We start from the raw sequence: 13355 nt of genomic DNA, 5'->3' as shown, positions 1-13355 counted from the left end.
GTGTGAGAATAAGAGGTCCATTTTCTCTGCATCCTGTCAGCACGTAGGATGTTCTGACCTTTTTGTTCTGACCATCCCCGTGGGTGTGAAGTGGCGTCTCGTGGTTTTGATTTGCGTTGCCCCGATGACTAGCGATGGTGTCTTTTGTGCGCTTCCTGTCTTCTGTGGAGAAGGGTCTGTTAACGTCCCTTGCCCGTTTCTTAAATCGAGTTGTTTATCTGTCTCGAGGTCCTGGGTGTGTTCTGGGTTGAAGTCCCTTGTCAGGTGTATGGTCGGCAAATGTCTCCTTTTCTATGGGTTGTCTTTCTTTTTTGATGTTGTCCTTGGAAGCACGCAAGTTTTACATTTTGTCTTTCCTTGATTGCCTTAGCGAGGAAACCATTGCCTAATCCAAGGTCAGAAACACACCTGAATGTGCTTCCAAGAGTTCGGTAGTGTGGGCTTACATTCAGGTCTTGGATTCATTTCAAGTGAATTTCTGTGGATGGTGTGAGCTGGGGCCCCATCCATTTTCCTTGTGGGTGTCCAGCGGTCCAGCACCATTTGTGGCACTCTTGTTGGCAGTCAGTTGATGCCATGCAGATAGAAGGCTTTATTTCTGAACTCTTGACTCCACTCCATTGACCTCTGTGTCTAGCCTAACGCTGGCGTGGCACTGTGTGGGTTGCTGGAGTGCTGTAGGAGGTTTTGTGTTGGGGGCAGTTAATGATAGATGGTGCTGGAACACCAGGCCTAAGGAAGCCGAGGGGCCCTGGGAGTCAGTATGTCCTGGATATAAGAGTCGTGGTGCATCCTCGTAGGCCCAGCTACTGTTACTTGTTCAGATTCCAAATGGTGCCATTTTAATCACGTGGATTCTGAGTGTTGCTCGGTGTTAGTAATGGGCCTCAACTTGACCTCATCATTTTAATTTTAACAGCATGCTTCTTCAGGCTCACCCCATTTCAATGACAAATTTCGGGCATTGACCCGATGTTGGATTCCTTAGCATAAATTTCAAACAGATCATTTTCTCACCTTAATTCGTGTGAAGACATCCTGTGTCTCTCCCGTCTGGCGCTGCACCGGGCTTTGGTGTCTGTCCTCAGTGAGGCAGCCTCTCTCCCCATCAGGTGTTCCGTCCACTCAGCCCCGCTCCCTCCCAGGGCCGGAGGTTTCCTCTCACTGCACGAAGATCTTTGAATGCCGCGCCGTCCTTCTTTCCGTGAAGGTGAGCCTTCATTTGGTGAGACGAACCCGAAATCCGCCCTGAGTCCAGTGGTTCTTATGCAGCACAGTGACAGGCAGCAGAGTGGTTTTATTTGCATTAATTAAATCTTGCAAAAATCGTATGCTGTTTTTCCTCTGTGAAATGTCCAGTGCTGACTGATGGAGACGTCCTGGGTGACCGAGCTTTCTGGGTCCCTGCTCACTCCGAGTCTGTGTCTGTTGACGTGGGCTCACGTCTGCAGCTGTCCTGGCAACCCGGTCTTGGTGTGAAGGGCTGTGGATTCAGGAGGTGACAGGTGGTTCTTACTCCTCTACCCTGGAGTAGGCCGTCTCTTTAGACCAGGTTCCAGGGAGGGGGACTGGGCATCGAAACCTTTCTCCCACAAAGGACGTGCATGTAAATTCTGCCGCAGTAAGGCTCTGTAAAATGATGACGTTTAGACAAAACCAATAACAAAACTATAGTTATGTGAGGATAGTACTTAATTTAGTGGCTGATTTTTAAGATTTCACTCACGGAATTTTCTGCATGGAAATCCCTAAGGGAACACTAGTTTCTAGAACACAGAAGTGGTTGCAAATGGTTAAACTTTGTGCCCACGTGTTAAAAATTGTCCAGGTCCCAGAGAGTGTAACAGTGTAGCACTAGTAGTGTGGCATCTGATCGTTAAATCTCAAGAGAAGAAAATTGGGTATTGATTGATTATGATATTTATTGGGTCATAATGTATTTAAATTTTCTTTAATGCATATGTTAGTGATTGTTTACTGTGATGAAGTGCAAAGAGGTCCTGGAGAGCAAGCCCAGATAGGAAGAATTACCTCATGTCACTGGTCACTTCCCAGTTAAAAGTTCCATTAGCAGATGATTCCTGCTTCTGGTGGGGCTGTGATTGCATTTTATCGCCGGTAAATCAGGCTCTAGACAAGGAATAAATAAACAGCTCAAGGATGTGGTAATGTCATCGTGAACTGGTCTTTTTTTTTTTAAAACACATAGAAACACCTAGGTCCATTTAAGCCAATTAAGTTCAGAATATTTATTGAAGGAACTCTTTTATCATATTTGAATTATATTTGGAAGTGGCCTTTTTTTCCCGTGCTTCAGAATATTGATTTAATTGGAACAGAATGCCTATAAATCAGATTGTTTGATAATATCTTGGTCATATATTTCAAATTTTTAATTAGCAGATTGTGTGGCTTCAGTGCAGTTTGCAATTTTGCATTTCAGTAGATACTTAAGGTATCATAGAGTGTCATATTGGCGGTTGACAGTTGATGGTGAGAATTTTGAGAGTTGGGAAAGTTTATTTTTCTATTCATTAGAGTCCTTGTATAAAATGCTCACTGGGAGTTCCCACTGTGGCACAGCAGGTGAAGAATCGAGGGTTGTCTCTGAGGCAGCTCAGGTTCGGTCCCCAGCCCAACACGGTGGGCCAAGGACCTGGCGTTCCTGCAGTCCTACCTGTGGCGTAGGTCGCAGCTGCGGCTCACATTTGATCCCTGACTTGGGAACTGTCATGTGCCACCAGTGCAGCCAAAAAGGGAAACATTTTTAAATAAAAGTCTTTAAAGTGCTCACAGAATTTGTTGAGGCTTAAAAAACATCAATTGAGGTGTTCATGGCTCAGTGGTTAGCGAATCTGACCAGGAACCATGAGGTCGCAGGTTCGATCCCTGGCCTCGCTCCGTGGGTTAAGGATCCAGCATTGCCGGGAGCTGTGGTGTAGGTCACAGACGCAGCTCGGATCCCACGTTGCTGTGGCTCTGGTGTAGGCCGGTGGCTACAGCTCCAACTAGACGCCTAGCCTGGGAACCTCCCTATGCCGCGGGTGCGACCCTAGAAAAGACCAAAAAAAAAAAAAGAAAATGTCGATCGAGGCGAATGCCAGTCATTTAAGTCTCTGTGGTCTTGGAATGGTCAAAGCTGCTCCGTTCTCCCATCTGGCTTTGAACCTTCATCCTCCCTCAGGGTCGGCCTCGTTGAGCGTCTTCATCCGGGCGTCTGCAGACCGCGGGCCCTGAGCTCCGCAGTTAACGTGCCCTCCCCTTAGTCGTTGGCAACGGAGCGTTCAGCCAGCAGGCCACCGGTCCGTACTTAGCACGCGTCGTCCGTCAGCGCGCAGCCTTTTTGGCTTGGGTGGTGGCACATTTCAGAAGCGGGCTTTCTCTGAGCCTCGCTGGGACCCCGTTGGGGGGCGGGGCCGGGGGCGGGGGAGCAGCGCGTTTGCCGTGCTGACCTGTGGCTTTGTTTGGAAACGGAGAAATCAAAGACCCTGACTTTCAAGTGTGTAGTACGTCAGATTTATAAATGTGCAGACAGTTGCTTTTTTGAATCTTACCCTTCTGAGAATTGTACCTGCTTTTAGAGCAGTCTAAGGACCACACTTGATATTCTTTTCCATCACAAACAAAGTATTCACAGATCTGGAGGTTTTTCTTCTTGCCAGTTAAGGCCAATTTTCTATGTAAATTTATTTCTTCAAAATTAAACACAAATTAAAACGGTTTCCTGTACAGTAAAAAAATGGCAAGTGCCTTCCAGAATCCAGTTGATCCTGGACCTCGAAGTGTGACTGGGATGGGAGTTCCCTGGCGGTGCGGAGGGTTAAAGAACAGGCGTTGTCTCTGCTGTGGGGCAGGAATTTCCACGTGCTGTGGGCATGGTTTCAGCCGCTCTGAGACATTCACCACAGTTCCTTCGGCTCCTGCGTTGCTGCCAGACAACCCTCCTCACGCTCGTCAGGCGCTCCCAACAGCAGCTTAACCCACTGACCCTGGGACCGCTTTCCCTTCCCTAAGAACCACGTTCCGTTCCCCCAGAAGAATCAGGAGCACAGAGGCGCGCTGGTCCTGCCTGGAGTCCACTGCTTGTCCTTCCTTGGCCTTTATTTGTGCAGGAAGGACAATAAACATTTGAAAGCAAAAATTAAAAATAAAATCGACCCATTTACATCCTTCTAAACTTTTAAACAATCACTTAGAATTAGTACATTGAGGGAGTTCCCGTCGTGGCCCAGTGGTTAACAAATCCGACGAGGAACCATGAGGACGCGGGTTCAATCCCTGGCCTCGCTCCGTGGGTTAAGGATCCGGCGTTGCCATAAGCTGTGGTGTAGGTCGCAGATGCAGATGCAGCTCGGATCCCGCGTTGCTGTGGCTGTGGTGCAGGCCGGCGGCTACGACTCCAATTCGACCCCTAGCCTGGGAACCTCCGTACGCTGCAAACCAAGTGAAGATGCGTATTGTTGCTCTTGCTCCTGAAATTGAAAACTTCGGGGAACAGCAGTGGGTGGGTCGTTGAGCCCGAGGCCGTGGGTTAGGCAGCCAAGCCAGGGCTCCTGCTTCCAGCACCAGGGGTCTGAGCACGGACCTCCTCCTCTGCTGGTGGAAATGCCCCAGTGGCACGGGAGCCCAGCGGGAGCCCAGTGGGAGCCCAGCGGGACGTGCCCTGGCCCCCCCCTCGGGTAACCGCTGGGCCTGTGCCCTGGACCGAGGCTGGGGGGCGGGGCGGGGGGGGACACCGGGCAGATGTTCCCAGAACTGGAAGGCTGGAGGCGACGTTGTGGAGATGAGGGTTTGGGCAGAAGCAGATCTGGGGCGGGGGGTGGAGGTGGGTTCTCCTTCAGCTGGGGCTGCCCGGTCGGACGTTTCGAAGAGGCGTTGAGGAGCCGCTCGGGTCTCTGGGCCTGGGGTTGAGGGGTCAGGCCTGGGCGCACCTCAGGTCACGGCACTGTGGCATCGCCCAGGAGCGGGTGTGGCGACAGAAAAGGCCCTTCCGAGCTTTAGAGCTGAGAGACCCAAGGAGACCTGAGCAGCCCTTGAGGAGAAGCAGCTGGAAAGACAGGGAGGAAACCAGCCGAGGGTCGTTTTGGAAATGTTCGCTCAGGAGCCCCGGGAAGTGCGTGTCTGAAGCCACAGCTGTCACGCCCTGGTGCGGAGCGTGACTCGCAGTGGACAGGGTGAGCCTCTGCCTGTGAAAACCTTCTCTTCCAGGGCTGGCGGGACCCGCAGCACCCGAGCCGTGTCGCCGAGGGGGGAGCGGCGGCAGGCGGTGTAGAAGGATCAGGGATTTGAAGTGAATCTGGACACTTAGGTGGTTGTGCGTAACCTGCTCTGTGTCCAAGGCGAGCGGGTGGAGTTCGGCCGACAGATTCAGATGCGGAGTTCCCGCCTGTGGTCGTGGGCCCCTGGCACACAGTTGGCGCTTAATAAATGTGCTGAACGTGGGCTCAGCGTGTCGAGAAGGTGGTGTTTGCTGCCCCACGGGAGCCTGGCATTGTAAAACCAGCGGTGGAGCCAGTCAGGGACTGTGGTTTTCACCTCTCAGCTGCTAATTCTGAAGCGCCACCACCACCGAAGGAAACAGCCTGTCGCTGTCAGCTTCATCCGTACCTGACATATCTTTTTATTTTTTTAAGCTCCCAAGGTTAGCATGATCTGAAATAATTAAAATTATCATCTTGCTCAATTAGAATGGCTTTAAAACAAGACATCTCTGATATAGTTTTTAGATTAAGTTATCAATGTTCGCTTTGGAACTACCTGAAGATTGATAGAGATGCATTTGAAAAGCATTATTTTTTTATTGATTCTTAATGTAGTAAATTACTGAAGTTACTTGGCAGCAAACAGAAGTGGCCTGTGGCGCGGCGCACATCCGTCCTCCTGAATGCGCTGCAATTTGCATTAATCGCGTCACGACTGCACTCACTTATATTAAAAGGCTTCTACCATAATTAATCCTTTTTATTTCAAATCATTTTGGCACAATTTCTAGCTATAAACACTCATAAAAGACAGACAGTTGAAAAATACGGTACAGGTTTTTTCCATATACCTATTGCTGTTTTTTCGTGACAAGTCGTTATTGATATGCTTCTAGGAACAAGTGTGGTGGAGCTGACTGAGAATTAACCAGTATGAAAAATGCTAAGTGGATTATTTTGCATAAAGAATTGGCAGTTTTGGAAGTTGTATAATTAACCTGTGTTTAGAAAATACCTTGATTTATGCCTGCATTCGTGTCTCGGTTGCATACATTATGGAAATTTAATTTATAATCCATTTAGCTGATGCAATCATAGTTTTTAGTGCTATCATTTATTAGTGCTTGTATATTAAATGCTCTGAAGGTTTAAACCTGCCTCATGTAACAAATGACACCTATGCATTTACATTTTATGAGTCACAGTGGGGTTTCTGCTTAAAATTCAGGTAGCTCTGATAGATGTAAAGAACCTCGCGGGTTTGTTGTCACTCACGCAGAAATGGCCCGCGGTGGCCTGCCGTGGTGAGAGGAGATGACTTGGGAGCCCGTGGACAGATGAGGCTTTGCTTCAGCACCCGGAGCCAGTCACGTCGTCGGACGCAGGAGGCTCCCCTTGGCTTCGAGGCCATCCCTCATCTGGAGGTGACGGGGGTTCGAAGAGCCTCGGGCTGAGCGTCGAGGCCGTTCCTCACGGGGCGCACACTGGCTTCTCCGAGTAGCTCTTCCTTTACATTATCAGGAGGTGACTTAAGTGCTGGTTGCCATTTTATTCGTTCTCATTAAGAAGGCCTTTTTTGCCGTCTTTTCAAAATTAATTGGGCCGTCATTTGTCCTCACATCAGAAATGAAAGCCCCGGGCTCCCTGGCAGAGCAGAGCGGCTGTGGTCCCAGCTGGAAGGGACGATGGGGAGCCTGACCGGGAGGCAGAGTTCAGGGTGCCTGGCTGTGGCTTTCTGGGGCGCGTGCCCGTCCGTGCCTCTGGGTGCTTGCTCCTCGCGGGTGGCCCAGCTGCCTTCTAGCTTCCTCCAGGCCTGTGCGTGGGTGAGACTAAAATGTGGCTCTTGGCGGGTATCCGAGCTCTCTGGGGTGGTTGAGGGGGAAGGGGAAACGCGGCTGGTGTGGAAGGTGGGTGGGTTATAACCTGCCACCCGTGTGCGAGGTGGGGGATTCAGAAGCTGTGGCCAAGGCGGGGTCCCTCCCCAGGTGAACAGCGGTTCGAGCTCATGCTGGTTGATGCAGCCACATGTGTCTCCTTAAACCCTCGGGGTCAGCACTTGGTGTGCGTGGATGGGGTCAGGGGATTGGCGTTTCGTGGCTGAGTGATTATCCCGTAGGTTAAATTTTGCTTTTATTTTGGTTCTATGCACAGCAAAATAGCGCCCGAACCCTAAGGTGGCTGTTTAGAGAAGGTCGGAGTTTCGCACCACACGTGGTAGTGGTTCCTACGATGGAGCCAGCCCAGCGCTCCCCGCTCCCTCTGTCTGCCCTCGGGGTCCCCTCCTGTCCGGCTGGGGTGACAGACCACCCTTCACACAAAGAGGTTGCTAACCGCCGTCTCGAGGTGACACATCCAGCCCCGCATTTCCCACGGAAAGGCCGACACCTCCTCTCCCCGGACGTCATACGGCGCCCACGTGTCCCTGCAGACCAGGCGTGCTCTGCACAAACGGCCTGATCCACGCCAGAGTCACTCTTACCTGGCGGTCGTTAGACTGTCCCCGGGCCCTGGTGGCGGCTCTGCCCAGCGCCGGGGCGGAGCAGGCAGGTGGTGGGAGCTGTTGTTTTCATTAGAACATTTTGGATGAGAAAGATGTGTTAAGGCTTCTAAACCAGTCGTCAGAATGAAATCAGAAGGCTTCTGATGCTTTTACATCCGTTTCTGGTTCCTTGTTGCATCTTACAGCCTCAGGCCATGGGGTTATGTACCACGCCAGGCGAGCCCTGATAATTTCGTTGGAAAATTCACATAGTTTTATTTCCTACCCTCTCTTGCTGGAGGATGCCTGGAGATTAATATAGTGATACTAACGCGGGCTGTAACCCAGGACACGGGTCGTCGGGAAGTGTCAGTTGCAGCCACAGTGTGGCCCCGCGTCGCAGCATCCAGAACACCCAACATGTAGAAGGCCGGCCATGCTGATGGTTAGAACCTCCTGCATTGCTGGCGATGGTGGAAAAGAATCGTATTTTGGAAAACAGCGTGTCCGTATCTAACATGGTTAAACCTACCTTACGCCCCAATACTTGCGCTGTCGCCAGACCTTGTCAGGCATTTATTCAAGGGGAGTCACTGAAAGGCTCAGCGGGGCTGCTCGTGGCAGCTTTATGGTCATGGCAGCCCCAGAGGCGGCTCACACGTGACCCTCACCAGGACCAGGACCGAGTAGGCAGCTGCCCAGCGGGAAGTCACAGGTGATTCCCAGGAGTATTACACGGTGAGAAGACGCACAGACCGCGGACTCTGTGCGGTGCAGGAGCCCGGGTCAGCAGGGAAGCAGAGGTCATGGCTGAGGTTGCAGAACTGGAAGCCCTCGGCTGGGCTGGTGGGGGAAGGGGGCTCCCGGTTGGCGGGGGGTGGTACGTGCTCTCTGCCTGGCCCTGAGGGGTCATCCCCCAGGTCCGGGCCAGTGCTCGTGCGTCTCGTTACCTGGCAGTGATGCTTGAACTGGCAGTCACAGTCCTTGGACACAAAGGTTAACACTTGGTGTGACCACCCTGCTCTGGGCCTCGGGATCTGGGTCTGGACGCCCACTTTGCTGCCTGCTAACTCGGTGTCTGGACACATCTCTGTGCTCGAAGGCCCCGTTTCTAGAACCACACACATAACGTCTGTGGCACCGAGGACCAGTCTGCAGCGCCTGGTCTGACTGCCTTCTCACAGAGTGTTGCTCCGGAGACTCCTCCGTGTTCCCGTGGGTCCTTTTATGTATCGTCATAGTGCAGCTGCCGTGCATTTTACGATATGCGTGGGCGGGCTGCCGCCTGCGGGCCAAATCCCGCCTGCCACCTGTTTTGGTATGGCCACCGAGCTAAGAATGCCTCCCCCTCCCCTGCCCCATTTGATGTTTATTTAAAAAAAAAAAAAAAAAAAAAACATAGAGAAGACTATTTCTTGACGTTACATGAAGCCCACCTTTGGTGCTCAGCTGCGCTCGCATGTTCACACTGTGCTCCTTGGTCGGGGGTGGCCGCCGAGGCGGTCTGGGCTGCTGTCCTGGAGAGAATCATGCTACACTCCAGGCCCAGTGTCCCGTACCTGTGGACGCGGCCTTGTTGGGAAGTGAGTGTCTTTGCACGTGTCGTCGAGCTAAGTTGAGGTTGTACTGAAACTGACAGTATTGATGGCCTGAACGCAGCCAGAACACAGATTGGGCCTTGGACCCACGTGCCAGGACTCGAACCCGGCCTAAACCCAGACTGGGACTTGAACCCACGGTTTTAAATGAGAATCACTCACCCTGTGTCTGGACTCCCTGAGGTTGGGGTTCTTCATGTCTCTGCGCAGAAGGAATTCAGCGAGAGACAAAGTGATGGGCACGAGGCAGATTTATTAGGATAGGACGTTTGTGAGAGGCGCCAGCGGGCAGGCGAGGAGGCTCTGCCCCGGAGGGTCCGGTGGGCCGCAGTTTTATCCTCCAGGGGAGTGGGGGTCGGAAAGGGCCGCCTCTTCCTTTCTGGGAGTCGCAGCGCCTCCTTAGCATCGGGTCAGGTGTGTATTCAGGTCAGCTGAGGGGCGGTCCTCAGGCTCCTGCCCTGGGTCTGAATCTGAATGCAGCCCTCATCCCAGCCCCCACCCAGTGACTGGGGCCATTCTCAAGGCTCCGCTAATGAAGCAGAGCTTCCTCGTTCTGATGGCTTTTCTGAGGAATTTCTTTACTTACAGGGATCTCCCAGTGTCCCCTGAATTTCTCTCTTTAAAAATGGTCCTTTATTGGGACTTGTACAACACTCCCTGTGTCTGCTCCGCCCCCATCAGTACTGGGGTCCGGAGGACCTGGAGTCCTGGGACGGGCAACTCGCTAAGAGAGGAGACCCACCTGGCAGACCCACGCGAGGCCCCTGTGTGCAGAGGCAGAGTCTGGGAGGGTCCTGCCAGCAGCCAGGGCCCAAGGACGGCCACCCCAGAGCTGGACTTGGCAGCAGGACCTCCCCTTGAGCCTTCAGGGAGCGTGGCCCCCCGACACCTCACGTTTCTGGGACCTGCTTCCAGCAGCTCTCGGAGACAGATACACTTGCAAAGCGCTTCACAGAAAATGCTTGGCAGCGTCTGGGTAGCACGAAGGATGTGGCTCCTAAGACCCCCACTGGGGAGTCCCCTTGTGGCTCAGTGGAAACAAACCGGACTAGGATTGTTTCCTAGTTGGGGTCAATCCCTGGCCTCGCTCAGTGAGTTCAGGGTCAGTGGGTTGCTGTGAGTGCGGTGCAGCTTGCAGACACGGCTTGGATCCGGCATGGCTGTGGCTGTGGTGTAGGCCAGCAGCTGTAGCTCTGATTTGATCCCTAGCCTGGAAACTTCCATATGCCTCAGGTATGGTCCTAAAAAAAAAGCAAAAAGTAAAAAATGGTCTTTAAGCGCTCAAATTCCTGAATAGGCTGTCCTAGCATTTTCTGCATAATGAATTGAACGCCTACACTGTAGCCTGGCGCGTGGTAAGTGCTCACCAAATGTGAGCTTCCACGTCCCCGTCATTGTTACAGAGGATGCTGGTGAAGAGTGCATTGGACTGTGCTTTCTTACTTGTAGGAAGCTGTTTAGAAAGACTTCCACGAAGTGCTGTGCTGACCGGTGTTCCTTGTTGTCCTTTGAAGGCGCTCTATGAAAACATGCTGGTGGAGCTGCCCTTTGCCGGCTTCTTCCTGTCCAAGCTGCTGGGGACCAGCGCGGACGTGGACATCCACCACCTGGCCTCCTTGGACCCGGAGGTGTACAGGAACTTGCTCTTTCTCAAGAGCTACGAAGGCGACGTGGAGGAGCTCGGGCTGAACTTCACCGTGGTGAACAACGACCTGGGAGAGGCACAGGTGAGCGGGGCCCCCCTGCAGGCGGAGGCGCGTGCCGTCTGTGGGCGTGCTTCTGCACACCCCAGTTAGAGCGGTTCCGGGCCAAGAGCTAGAAATAGGGGGCAGACGGGAGCCCCCATGCAGCAGCCCGGCCGCGGGCAGCCCCTCGTCTCCCTGGCAGGGCTGGATTCTTCCTGAGGCTGCGCTCTCCTGGCTGTGCATCAACCGTGCTCCTTGCCTCGTTCTCAGGTGCCTTCATTCCTCCACCCCCAGAGTGGACCACAGCTGTCCTCGTGAGGGTCACTGGAGGATTGACTCACAGCTGCTGCAACCACAACGCTGGACCAGGGATCGAACCCGCACCCCCACAGCAACCTGAGCCACTGCACCTCCTGGGCACCCACCCCTCTGACGGGCGCATCTCCCTGAGTGTGACATCTCAGGTTCACCCACGTTGTGCAGAGATGTCAGAATTTCTTTGTTTTGGAGTTCCCGTCATGGCGCAGTGGTTCACGAATCCGACTAGGAACCATGAGGTCGCGGGTTTGATCCCTGGCCTGGCTCAGTGGGTTAAGGATCTGGCATTGCTGTGAGCTCTGGTGTGGGTCGCAGACACGGCTCAGATCCTGCATTGCTGTGGCTCTGGTGTAGGCCTGTGGCTACAGCTCCGATTGGACGCCTAGCCTGGGAACCACCATATGCCGCGGGAGTGGCCGTAGAAAAGACAAAAAAAAAAAAAAAAAAAAAGAACTTCTTTGTTTTAAGGCAGATTAACATTTCACTGCAAAGCATTGAAACAAACGTTTCACTTGTTCATCCGATGTCATTGGACCTTACAGTTACTTCAGCTGTCGTGGATAACGTGCCACGCACATTGCTAAGTCTCTTTTGGGTCCCTACTTTCAGTTATTCTGAGTGCATCCCCAGAAGTGGGGTCGTTGGGTCGTGTGGTAGCTCTTCGTCTAACTTCTTGAGGAGGCTCCGTACTGTTTCCGCAGTGGCCGCTCCAGGTTGCATGTCTCCGAGCCACGCGCTACGGCTCCAGTTTCTCCGCATCCTCGTCTGCCCTTGGCATGTTCTGCTTGGTGCTCTCTGTTGTGTGAAGTGTGGGTGCGAAGCGCTCGATGGCTGTGTGGTGTGCTGCGCAGCGCTGTGCCAGGAAGCCCAGGGTCCCCGCTTTTCGTTGCGCCCCCGTCAGAGCTCTTCCGTGGCTCGCACACCATAGTCGTGTCTTCCGAAGCCACACAAAGTGTGCACGAGAGATGTGTCCATCCCATGGGTTCCCAGCGTGGCTCAGCGGAAACCGACCCCGGTGGGTGAGGGATCCGGCGTTGCCGTGAGCTGTGGTGTAGGTCGCAGACGCGGCTCGGATCCTGCGTGGCTGTGGCAGTGGCGTAGGCCGGTGGCTGCAGCTCCGATTCCACCCCTCGCCTGGGAACCTCCATATGCCGCAGGCGTGGCCCTAAAAAGAAAAAAGGAAAAGGATTTATACATCCCAGAGTCTGAACTTTCTGGACCGTCTTTGGGTTTGGGGGTTTTCGGTCTATTTCTTAGCCTTTCAAGCTGCATGTTTCAGGCGCGGGTGTGGCTCAGGTCCTAACCAAGAGTGACGGAGGTAATAGATCCGAGGCCTTGGACTTCTCCCCCTGCTCGGTCATGTCTGGGCCCCTCTGAGAACCGGTGTCAGTGTCGTAAGATAAAATAAAGATGAGGGGTTGTCAGAACCCCGTTTCATTCTGTTGTTTTGGTCTCAACCTTTTCTTCCGTCCCGTGGAGCTGAGGTTTCAACCCTGCAAAGGTCAGATGTTTGCTGCAGATGAGGTTTGCCGCTGTCGCAGGGAAATCCCAGCGTGCAGAGGGCCCTGCTGTGTCCCTCACGCCACCTAGTGGCCTGACGTAGAAACGAAACCAAAGCCCTGGGGCCGGCCGGTTTATCAGGGCCTGTGGAGAAGCCTTTGCTAATGGGGGTGTTTCCCATTTTCCTTCTGAAATAGATGGTAATAGTGAAATGTCACATAGGTAAGAGTTCCATTAAAGCGCCTCTGACAATATTGGGATCTGTTAAAAGCAAAAATGTGACGTTAAGATGTTCCAATTATTCATAGAAATTCCCACTAAGAGGAGAGATTATAGATGGTAATGCGTAAGAATAATTACACCAAAGAGTAATTGCGAAAATTAAAGTCGCCCGTAAGGTACCTAACTTAGGGAGAGATCTTAGGCTTTCAGTAAACATAGATATAAAGACCTAGTTCTCTATCCAGGTTTAGGTTTATAAAATAGGATGTAAAGATTTGTAATATGCAAATGCTTCATTATGTGGGCAGCTTATGTTAATGAATTTTCCCTTTTAAAATAATGGTGTTGCTCT

At 52.5% G+C, this 13355-nt stretch overlaps 1 protein-coding gene across 11 annotated transcripts in view; it reads left to right on the top strand.

Annotated features, from left to right (window-relative positions):
• The window catches only part of UBE3C (ubiquitin protein ligase E3C), a 112230-nt gene that overhangs the window by 77544 nt on the left and 21331 nt on the right, over positions 1-13355 (top strand). For 8 of the 11 annotated variants that reach the window (XM_085005033.1, XM_021079034.2, XM_021079032.2 and 5 more), the window contains one exon: positions 10793-11005. In XM_085005033.1, coding sequence (XP_084861159.1) covers positions 10793-11005 — 213 coding nt within the window. Of the gene's footprint in view, positions 1-10792; positions 11006-11233; positions 11737-13355 lie in introns of those variants that run through there. The other 3 variants (XM_085005036.1, XM_005673078.4, XM_085005035.1) reach the window with 2 other exon arrangements.

The sequence above is a fragment of the Sus scrofa genome, chromosome 18 (genome assembly GCF_054392235.1).
Source record: "Sus scrofa isolate SSC_HxYL_T2T_F1_AM1 chromosome 18, Sscrofa_HxYL_maternal_Yorkshire_Landrace_v2.0, whole genome shotgun sequence".
In the NCBI taxonomy this organism is placed as follows: domain Eukaryota; kingdom Metazoa; phylum Chordata; class Mammalia; order Artiodactyla; family Suidae; genus Sus; species Sus scrofa.
Note: the sequence above shows the minus strand (reverse complement) of the source record. Positions and strands in the feature narration are given on the sequence as shown.